Consider the following 11,281-nt stretch of genomic DNA (forward strand, 5'->3'; position numbering starts at 1 on the left):
TGTGTTGTGCATTTGCAAGTTTGTGTGGGCCCTGGCCCCACAACTTTTTGGGGCACCACCCAGCCTTCCAGAGTGGTTTCTATACACAGCCCCTGAGCAGGGAAAGCCCTGGCCCAGACACTTCACAGGGGTTGTGGTGCTCCAAGCCCCCAGTCCCTCCAGCAGTGAGTCTGACTCTCCACTGCAGGCATGAGGAACATGGGACACTCCACCCCCTGCCCCTGTCCTGTGCCTACACCCATCTAAAATGTCACTTTTAGTTTCACAGACTCCTCTTTCGACACAGCCTCCTTGAAGAAAAGGACACAGAGCCAGGTCAGGGCACACCTGTGGTGCAAGGGTTTCCCAAAAGGTACCTTTAATGTGTTTGCAGCAGCAGCAAGCAGTCAGTGCTAGTTTTGGCACCCAGAGTTAGATGTGCAGCACTACACATTAGACACCAAGTCATCCCACCCCAATGTTTGATCCATAGGAATAGAGAAAGTAAACTAAAACAAGACTATAGCACATACAAAATCAAGTTATTCGTGTTCTATCACACTGCCAGCTGGCAACATTAGAAAAATAAACTTAAGACAGGTACTACATTTTCTTTGCCAGCTGGCAAGAGTTTAAAACCCCTAAGAACCCCCCTCCCAAAACTGTTGTTGTACAAAGATCAGCTCACCCAGAGTAACAAAACTGCTGTACAGAAAGCATCCTCTGCGTTCTCCTCAAAGTACTTGGAGCCAGAATCCTTTTCCCACCCTAGAAAGTCTGGGTGTGTCATGTCCAGAAACCCTGTGCAGCTCTAAGGAAGGTGGTGCAGACTAACTCACACTATTACAGCAGAGGCAGCAGCTCACCTGCAGGGGCAATCCACTGTCCCACTCGGGCTCTAGAAACTCCAAGGCTGTCTCTTTGTTTCAATAACCATTTATCTGCCATTTGCATTTCAACAGACAAAATATTCTGCTGAGTATATAAAAACTGTTATAAAAAGGCAATTGTAAAAGGTAAGGTATTAGCAGAGGCATGTCAGCTTTTTTTAATAAAAAAAATAGCCATTTTATCTATTTAAATAAGGCTTCTTGTTACAGATTGTTCCAGTTACTGAAGGAAACCAAGGCCTGATGAAAGAAAAAAACATTATCCCCCACAAACATTACCCTTCCTGCCCCAAGAACACACCTCCAGGAAGTCATCCAATGTGCAAAGTGACAAACACTGGGGTAAGCTCCTGAAATGATATGCCCAGTCTAGTTTCTCTTGTGTTATCATCAAAATCTTAAAACAAAACAAAAACCTTTGAAGTTCTAAAATACACAAAAAACCTTCATCTCAATATTCTTTCCAAAACAAATATATACAGCACATTAATATGCAATATGCAAAAGCTCTGTGTTGCTGTTGGCAACATCTATGCCCTCCCCACCCCTATTCACAGGTGTACCTCTACTGAAACACAATTACATCACTAAGCCTGTTAGTTTGAAAAGGGAATTTAATTCACTTAAAACTTGTAAATTTTGGTGTAGGGGCTCCACTCGTTTGACTCTGGATTGTAGACCTCAAGTGTGTTCAAGAACTCATTGCCATCAAAGCCCCCCACTGCATAAATGGTGTTGGCCACGGTGGTGATGCCAGCGTTGCTCCTGGGCGTGGTCATGCTGCCCATCATCTTCCACTCGTTCCTAGCAGGGTCGTACATCTCCACGCAGTTCACTGCATGTGTGCCATCAAATCCTCCAGCCACAAAGAGCTTTCCTGTGTGAGGAAACGGAGCCACACTCACTGCTTAGCACCAGCTGTCCCTGTGTTCCCACCAGGAGGCTGGACAAAGCCCAAAGGGACCCCAGATGCTGCTGCAGACCTTGGCCTGGTCAAGGTCTCAACTTACAGGAGCAATGTGCTTTGTGTTTCCTGCCCATGACAGCTGATGGGAATTTGACCCAGAGTAAGGGCAAAGTCCAAATTCAAACAGGTGCAGCTCTAGAAACTGCACAGTGACACTTTCAGAGGACAGAGGTGGGGTGAATGCCCCACAACCAAGAGGTTTGTGCTTTTTTAACAAAAACTGGCCATTTAGCCAGGCTCCTACTGTATTGTTTCCTGCCCAAAAAGGAGCAGGAAACATGAAGGTTTGAGTACAGAGCAAACATGAAAGGCCCCAAGGCAGCAGCAGCCCCAGCCCTACCGTCACGAACAGCCACGCCGGCGCCACGCCGTGCCACATTCATGGGTGCCATCAGGGTCCAGGTGTTGTTCTCAGGGTTGTAGCGCTCCACGCTGTTGAGGCAGTTCCACGACTCAGCCCCGCCAATGATGTACAGGTACCCTCCCAGCTCACACACAGCCGACTGGTGCCTCCCTGCAACCAAAGCCAGCACAGTAAGCCACTAGCCCACGGCAGCAGCAACTCATAGGGGCTTTGCTTTGGTGTAGTTTTTGGTTTGGTGCAGTTCTACAGTTGCCCTTTTCTCCCCATCCCTACCCGACTCCCCAACAAACGTACGGATGTTAAGGGGAGCACAGCTTGTCCAAGCCTTTGTTACAGGATCAAATACATCACAGTTCTTCAGTCCCTTCTGGCCATAGGGATCAGAACCACCCACAATGTACAGCTTTCCATTCAGGGCACACACTCCTGTCAATACAGGAAAGAATGGCAAATGAGTAAGAAGTGGCCGAGTTTCCACCCCCCAGTCTGGGCGCTGCAGAAGCCTCACCTGCATTGCAGCGGTTGGTCCGCAGCTCTGGAACAGGGGTCCAGTCATCAATCTCAGGCTCATACATCTCTCCACAGCTCAAGTCATCCGAGTGGCCATTTGACCCACCCACAACATACAGCTGCCCCTGAGAGGAACAAACCAACACCCGTCACCTCTCAGCACACCAGTCAGCTCTTGAGTGCTCTGGTAACCGTGCAACTACAGAGAAACAATTTCTAGAATGATCCTGTCCAGCTCGGCCCAGGTGAGGTCCCACAGGCTTGCTCCCCACCCCACACACCATCAGCACTGCCATCTGGAACCGGGCCCTCGGCGTCCTCATGGGCGCGATGAACGTCCAGGTGTCCTTCTCGGGGTCGTAGCACTCCACGGTGCGCAGGCACTCCTCCCTGTTATAGCCCCCTGCAAGAGAGAGGTTACTGGCCCCACGTTCAGAGGCACCAGCACACGGCCCAGCCCAGTGCCCCTGCCCCGGCTCACCCGCAGCGATGAGCTTGCCATGGAGCTCGGCCGTGCCCAGCCCCGAGCGGGCGTACTGCATGGGGGACATGGGCTTCTCGATGAGGTCGCTGGGCTGCAGCTCGAAGCTCAGGCTCTTCAGCAGCCGCGGGGTGCTGGAGGGGGAGCTCTGGGGGCTGTTGCGGCCGTGCAGGAAGATGACGCACAGCACCCCATCCAGCACGGCCAGGCACAGGTACGTGTTACCTGCGGGGACAGCACACCGCCACTGTAAGCAGGGTGCCACGTGAAAGGGGACTGAGCTGGATGCCAAATGGGCTCTGCTGGTTGTGCCGCTCCCCTTGGCAACACGGAAACTTAATTTTTTCAGGTTACTGCTTCCAAGTGTTGGAAAAAGCGTTAGTTACTGACAACTATGCTTCAGATACTAAAAGAGTGCTCAAAGGTCATATGACAGCAATTGAAACATGTGCTGGGAGTCTCCTCACACAGAGCAAACAGCTCTGTTAATTAACTATGGACTGCCTGTCTCATTAGGATTTTCTTGGAAAACGATGGCTCACCATGGATTTAGCTGATAAGGAACTGAGAACTATGTGATCCCAGTTTTCCCCAGGTACATCAGAAGCACCCTACAAATTACTTGACTTGTATCATCAGTAAGAAAAAACACCTCAGCATTCCTCACAGATGTGAAGGAAATCCCCAGGGAGTGGAAGGTGGCAGGTACCTGAGACGAGACACATCTGTTAGACAACCCCTGCCCCTGTTACTCACTTGAAGTCTTCTCTGAAGCAATGATTTTCCACTCGTGTTTAGGACTCTGAACAGTAGCACTTGGAGAAAGACTTCCAGAGGAGCTGCTACTGATCTGCTTGTGATCATTCTCACGTGGTGGCCTCTTCTGCAAAATCAAAAGGCAGCTACAGAAACCTAGCCAGAGACAGCTCCTTCTACCTCTCTGCTTCTGAGACTCTGCATAGCTACTCCAGAGCACACTCATCTACCACCTCCGCAGAGCAGCATTTATAGCACACCTATATTTTCAGCAGAACATCTTGCCTGCCCAGCAACAGTGGCCAAAAACCACCCTACATTTTTCTCCTGGAACTCACTTTATCCTGTGACTGCAGTTTTATACTGCTGGTGCTGGACTGCAAATCCCTGAAGTGAGTGTGCATTTCTAGCAGGATTTACAAATGTAAGGAAAGAGGCACACGCAGCTGGAGAGAACTGAGCTACCACATAGGAGCCTCACTCCCGAGCTCTGCTTCTGGAACTTGAGTTAATTATGTAATACTGTTTGGAAGTGAATTAACTATTCTTTTCATTCCCTAAAGACTAACTAATTTCTCCTCAATTCCTCTCTGTGCTCAGATTAGCTGTTTCTTGGATTTTACTCCCTTGATACTTTCCACTAACAAGAGATTCCTGCTTTCTTTTCATCTCCAATTAAGTTTATACTGTAGCTTGTATTATTTTTCTCTATTAAGAAAAAACTCAAAACAGTTTCAGCCCAGTTGGCTGGGTTGTTGAGACTCTTCCTGAAGCACAGGAAGTTACTGTGGTATTCTGTTCAGCAGCAGAGTTTATCACCACAGTCCCAAGTCTTCCATGCTTGCACAGTTCTCTGCAACCTTATCTCCATGGAAACTGTCACAAGACTTCTGAAACACACACCTAACTCAGATAACCTCACACAGAGGATCTGGATTGCTAAGCTCAGCTCACCGTGACAACCAGCACACTTGTAGAGAGCATTTCTGTTATTTCTGGACCTTCATCCAATTAACCGCTTATGTGCCTATCTTTAAACTGCCTCAACCCCAACACAAAATACAAAGTTTTGTAATTTAAAATGTAAAAGTTACAATTTTTTCAGGACTGGCATCTAGAAGTTTTTTAGTGTTAGCTCTCTCAGCTGTTTAGGATGTCTGAAGTTGGTGATTTTTCTAATCAGAAAGGATTTGTAGAAAAACGTTGAGAAGTCCTGGTCTTATTTCTGAAAATTAAAACATTCACCTGTCTGCTTCTATGCTTTACAAGTGGTATCCAGATGTGGAGAACCCTGTGAAGGCTTTCTAAAAACAATTAAGAAACTGGAAAATTAGCTGGCTTTTCCTTTTCCTCTTATTTCACTTCTAAAATCTACATTCTGGGATGGCCAGTGTTTTACTCATTAGCTAAAAATTTCATGAAGTAAACTTTTTGTATGAACGTGTTTCACTGTTATAAAATATTATAATGTATCTGCTTCAAAATCATAAATTTAAACCAAGTTCATTTGTATAAAGCAACTGATAATTTACAACTGTTAGTCCTTTTTTATTCATTCTATCTTAGCCTGCATTTGTACTACACCATGTAGTTTTTTGGAGTTTCTGGATTTCAGAAGGATTACACCTGGTAAGAAATTAAAAAAAAAAAACAAACCACACATAAAAACATCTCTCAAAAAGCACAGAAGTTATTTGCACTCAGTCAAAGCATCAGAGAGATTTGGCAGCTACACCACCAGTGCAGCTGAACAAAAGAAGTGGATGCTGGCAGCTGAAGTATTAGAACTTGGATCTGGAATCTCTTTCTGGGCTCAGATTTACCAGACACATTCCCCACTGCAAGCCAAGCAGCAGTCCTTGCTTCTCTAGTCTCTGGGAACTCTACAAGGTCTCAGCTGACTTCCTACAGCTGAGTGCTTGTCTGTCTCTTCTTTCTTCTAACAGTCAGGATTGATTTTTAAGTCAGAATTAGAGCACTCTGTTTTGCAAAGCCTGAGAGCCAGCCCAGTCTGCCAAAGAGACAGAAGCTGAGAGCACATCACAGCCTGCAGCAGCTCCCAGCCAGACACCTTCTCATGGTGCATTTCTCCCCTACAGCACTTGCAGCCTTCTCTGCCAGCAGAACAGAGGACTTCAGGTCTGCTGTAAACTGCTCCAGTCTACCTGGGGTTACCTGAGACTGTCTGCAATTGGTACCTGCACAAACTGAATGTGGTCATCATCACTGCCATACACCTCAGCCTGTCCATCTAGCAGATTTCCATCAAGCAGCTTGTGATCAGCTGAGTAGTACAGCGTTTGCACCTGCAAAAACAACAACAGAACACCCATGTGGCTGCTGTCTCTGTGCTCCTTAGCTACAGGCACATTACCCCAGGCACGACACTGCTCATCAGCTCATCTTAAGCTCACACAGTGGCAAAACTAAAAGGAAGCAGATGTCATGGTGGTAATCTTCAAACAGGGGGTGAAGGTTCCTTACTTTCTCAGCTTGAGAGAAATCTTCATTTTCCATAGGCTTCTGCTGTTTTCCCAGCACAGAAACATTAGACAAGCAAAAGGCACATTAATTTGCAGAGTTACACAAATTCACAGTCTCATGCAAGCATTTTCCTTATCCCTGCACACAAGTTTTCTGCTATGAAAATACACATATTTATCTCCATCAAAAAAGGCCAAGAGAAGCCAACAGTGGACTCTAAAAGAAAGGTATGGGAATGAGGGAAGACAACACAAATTTAAGTTCTGGAAGAAACTGTTGTTCACCACTGAAATCAGATGCAGCTGTTCCAATGAAACACATCTTAATTTCCACATGATCAAAGCTTTTAAAAAATTAGCTTCTCCAAGAAGAAATACACACTTCAGATTATATGACAGCATCAACATGTACTTTTGCCTAGACAAGTGTTTCTGGGGATCTTTTGTGCTTGCATTAGCAGACTTGGAAAAATTTTGAAGAATTTCACAAGATTTGGTAAAGTCCGTTTGCTGGAGCCAATTAAAAATTTTGTCTCCCCGCTAATTTTGCCATTGAACACTGCCCAGGCTACATCTACCATTAGTATTCATAAGAAAAGCCATTTAACAACACACAAATTTCAAAATAATGCATCCTGTAAAGGAGTAAGTAAACACCATTAAATCATCATGATCGTTCTCTGCCCACAGCGGATTTTCTTAGGAGCACTGGGGCAGGACTGCTGCTTCTGTACGTGTCAATACACTTGAGGCTCTTCTTGGTTCTTCAGCCTTGGTATCCTAGTTTTGTTAATAAACCTATGGGGAGATAAACCAACGGGGAGGAACAACCATTAGAAGCTTTTACCTACTGTGCATTTACAAGCAAAACCTGCAAAGGAAAACATCACCAATCTACAAGACTCAGTACCACCTCCCCAAACTAAAGCAGATACAGGCCACTCTGAGGCTACTATACAGCAACAGGGAGCAAAAAGGAAAGTGAAGACCAGACTGAACAGTGCATTCAGCTCACCTGAACACCCCCCCAGTTTCTCAGCTTAGGGGTACCTACAGCAAAATTTAAATTCTTTAGGGTCATAGTTTAAAAAAGTGAAGAAGAAAAAAAATAGTAAAAAGGGATCATCCTTCATATTGGCTTTTTTGGGTTGTTTTTTTTTTAATGTTTAATGCCATAATCCCATTTTCTTAAGAACTAACCTCTTCCATTAGATCTTCCAGGCTGCCTCCATTCTCCCAGATGCTGCGCTGTACCCAGTTGATTACCTTTGTGTACAATTTGCCATTGCTGGGTAGGCCAACATTGTCTTCCAGCATTATTTCAAGCTTGAGGAAGAAGACAAAAAGATTATTTACTCTCTAGGAATTACCCTGTAGCATGCTGTACTTTGCACAGCAAGCACAACTCTCACTTTACCACAGAGCCAGAAAACACCACAAGGAGCTTTCAGTCTGTGGAACTAGAAAGCACTTTTAAATGCAATCACCTTTTACACCTGGAAAGGGTGACAGCACCTGTTCTCTACAGTTAAAGTTCACAGCAGTAAGAATAGGACACAGATTCGGAATTGTCACATTGTTGGCAGCAGTCAGTACACCAAGCTTTCTTGCCCCCAAAAGGGAAGGAAATCCTAGTTGCTCCTCAGGCTGCTTTTTGGAAATCCTGTACCAGAAGGAATTCTACAAACTTAGGCTAACCTTTAACCGTGGGAGCTTGAGAAATTCCTCCTGCTCTGAAATCTCTACAAGGTGTTCCTGAATGTAGCCATCAATCTTGTTCAACAACCGAGAGTCTCCCATGCAGCTGGCAAAGTTCCGGTATGAGATGCAGCTCTGCGTGTCCATCTTGGAGAGCAAATAGTCACCACATACCTGGCAATGAAAGAGCTGCAACTTAGTGTACAAGCAGACAGTTTTTATACATTAAAATTATCTAACCCAACATACAACAGCAGCAGCAGTTATTCTAATTGCAGAGCAGTGACTCTGCAATGCCAGTGCTGCAAAGGGAATGTTGCCTTCCACAGGAATATGCACATCTGAAATGACAAAGTCAGACACATTTGGAAGCTACTCACATCTACATTGACCCCACACTTTTCTACTGAACACTTATTCAAAACTACTTCTCAGTCGGCTGAGCTAATAATCCCAATTCCCTTGTAAAGGGCACCCCTATCTGTGGCTAAGGGTATTTCCAAAGTCAAGCACTGCCAAATTTATCTTCAGGAGTGTGTGAATTTTTCTTTTTCTGACAGATTTACATGCCTGTTCATGCTCCCAACACAACCAAGCACAGCACTGCTGCCACAGACCTGAAGGTAAAGAATCAACCAAGATTCAAAGCTGTTAGTTTCTTACACAGGTTCACAAATACAAAGCGTAACTTTTGGGACAAACATCCTGGCACCAAGACAGCTCAAGTGGAAGCAACACATCCAGCTGGCACCAAATCAACACATTGCAAAGGAACAGCTACAGCAGCTTTGTGCTGAGCACTTCTTCCACAGAAGCATCAGGTTTTGGCTCACTAACACCAAAAGGTGCAATGCTGTCAGCCTGGGAAGGCTGAACAGACTTCCAGAAGAGCTGAGAACCATACCTGCTTAACCCTCTCCATCTTCAACTTCTTTGCTGCAGAGTATACATCTTTCACCAGCTCTTTATCAGCTTTTAACCTATAAAGGAGAGAAATTTACCTCTATTATTCTGATTTTTCAAATCAAAGTTTATCCTCTCTCTAGTAACTGAGAGAACTACTTACTGAGCAGTATAAGCATAATTCAATAGAACTTCAACAGCTTCTGGGTTGAGATCATCGAATTTCACGTGGGAAACCCCATGACAGTCACTGTCAGTGTTGAAGATTTCAAACAGGTAGGGACTGCAGCATGCCAGCACGGCTCGATGCGCCAGCATCTCATGTCCACACACCTTTATGTCAAACACAAACAAGAAGCCCACGTGCTGGTGAGGATTTTTTGTAACTACTTTTGTATTATAACAATATGAAAGCCTACTCAGGTGAGTGCCACAGTCCAAATCAATTTTGAAATCAACTGTCTCCAGCTGAAAATTAGCATCACTTCCCTCAAAGTGCACCCCATTTGCTTTTTTTTAGTATGCATTTTTCAGAAAATGCAGAAAATTCTAAAAAAAATTCTAAAAATCTCACATCTCCCAGTCAGTAAGGCAACAGCTTCACATGGTGTAATCCCATATCCCTCCAGGCACCCCACTGGGGCAGGGCACAGGTACCTGGAGGCGGACATCGCAGAACTGACCACTCTTCCGTAAGGCGTTGAGTTTGGCAACAGATGACTCGATGAAGTTCTCATCCTCAAACATCAAATATCCATTGGGAATCATTTTGGTGTTGGTCTGGCTGCACACACAGTGGGCAAAGGTTACATCTACAGCATTTTACTTCAGTACAGCAGTACTAGCAACACACTGTTTGCAAACAAACATGCAGGGGGCATTAATGGATTAATGATATTCAGGGATTGAAGCTGCAGCTTTTAATGCATCCACATCACTTCAGCAGGTACTGGGTTCAAAACCACAGGCTGAATATGTGCCAGCTCTGTGGGAGCAAGCTGGGAGCCACTGGTTTACACATGTTCCCCACCCTAAAGATCTTTTTCTGGTACATCCATCCCCAGCTATCATTATTCATCGCCACTTTCCGTTCCCTACCATCCTGGTCCAGCTGCATTTTTTGCAGACATGAAACCAGCTACACTGAAAAGTAAGAACTTAAAGAGAATTTAAAATAGCTAGTGAAGTAGAATAGATAGATAGATCAACATTTTCCGTTTAATTTTATGAGTAATGACTCAGTATTTCAGAGCAGCTGGAAGTCATGAAAGAACATCATGACCAACAAAACAGACAAAATTTAATAAATTTTGAAAAACAATCATGTATTTTCAGTAATCTCAAAGTTAGAACAACTTCCTCTGAAGACTTCAGCCATATACAAAGATATCACCTCAGGGTGATCAGTCCTCGACTGAAAAAATAACTTCAGGAAACGTTAATTTTTTTAATCTGGAAGCTATTCTATAGCTCCTTTAATTGATTATTTTTTTAGTTAACCACTTTCCAAATAAAAACCTAATTAAGAATGCTAAACTATTACCCTTAGGTGACCTAATGAATTTGAAATAGTAATTGAAAAAAAAAATCAGATTTGTAAGTTTGAGCTGCTAACATACACAAAAGTACAGTTACCTTAAAAAACTTAGAGTAAAATAAATGTGGGATTCTACTAATGTTACCACCAACGATTTGTACTTCCATCTCAAGTTTAAGAAAATTCTGAAGATCACACTAAATAAGAAAACTGAAAAAAAAATCCAGAAAAACTGGATTGCAAAAATCAGTAACAAAAATACCAAGGCTCCCACAAAATACTTAGTGTTAATCCATCTGTTTTAAATTCACTTACTACTGCGAGTATTTAACCCTAAACTGGCAGCAATAATCTTACTTACAAACATCCACTGGTTGTGTTCTATTAAAGAAAAGACACCAAGATTTTAAATTTGCATAATTTCAGCAGAAGAATTAACTACTGTATACACAATTAATGGTACAACTTACCAAGCAAATATATGACTATAAATTTAAAACAGCCCAATGGTATCACTGTGTTAGAGCACTTGAGTTTCAGGATCTCCTGACAGGGAAGATGTTTGTGGAAATGCAAAAGCAGACGTGTGTTTGCAGCTGCAGTATGGATTCCAAAACTATCAGGCTTGAAGATGATGTAATATAGTCCTTATGAGCTATAGACATGAATTTCTTCTGTGATAATCATGCATCATAACCTGCAATAAAGGAGAA

The 11,281-nt window shown here is 43.9% G+C and overlaps 1 protein-coding gene across 1 annotated transcript; it reads right to left on the reverse strand.

The window, feature by feature from the left end:
- Positions 1-316: 316 nt before the first annotated feature.
- IVNS1ABP (influenza virus NS1A binding protein) lies at positions 317-11,054 on the reverse strand. The gene is made up of 14 exons (XM_058842444.1): positions 11,039-11,054; positions 9,689-9,815; positions 9,195-9,364; positions 9,033-9,108; positions 8,129-8,302; positions 7,631-7,756; positions 6,146-6,253; positions 3,948-4,074; positions 3,192-3,416; positions 2,992-3,113; positions 2,709-2,835; positions 2,495-2,626; positions 2,177-2,350; positions 317-1,746 (listed from the first exon to the last, which is right to left on the reverse strand). Exons 2-14 carry the CDS (start codon positions 9,797-9,799, stop codon positions 1,493-1,495), a joined length of 1,926 nt encoding a protein of 641 aa, XP_058698427.1. The 5' UTR covers positions 9,800-9,815; positions 11,039-11,054; the 3' UTR covers positions 317-1,492.
- Positions 11,055-11,281: the final 227 nt, after the last annotated feature.

Source organism: Poecile atricapillus, chromosome 7 (assembly GCF_030490865.1).
Source record: "Poecile atricapillus isolate bPoeAtr1 chromosome 7, bPoeAtr1.hap1, whole genome shotgun sequence".
NCBI classification, from domain to species: domain Eukaryota; kingdom Metazoa; phylum Chordata; class Aves; order Passeriformes; family Paridae; genus Poecile; species Poecile atricapillus.

Bases quoted from the DNA above. Each gene is read 5' to 3' on its own strand.
- IVNS1ABP (XM_058842444.1), bottom strand. From the start codon at position 9,799: ATGATTCCCAATGGATATTTGATGTTTGAGGATGAGAACTTCATCGAG. The intron at 7,757-8,128 runs GTTAGCCTAAGT...TTCTTCCTCAAG, and splicing joins TCAAGCTCCCACGGTTAAAG to CTTGAAATAATGCTGGAAGA. The intron at 4,075-6,145 runs GTACCAATTGCA...TTGATTTTGCAG, and splicing joins ACCACATTCAGTTTGTGCAG to AAGAGGCCACCACGTGAGAA.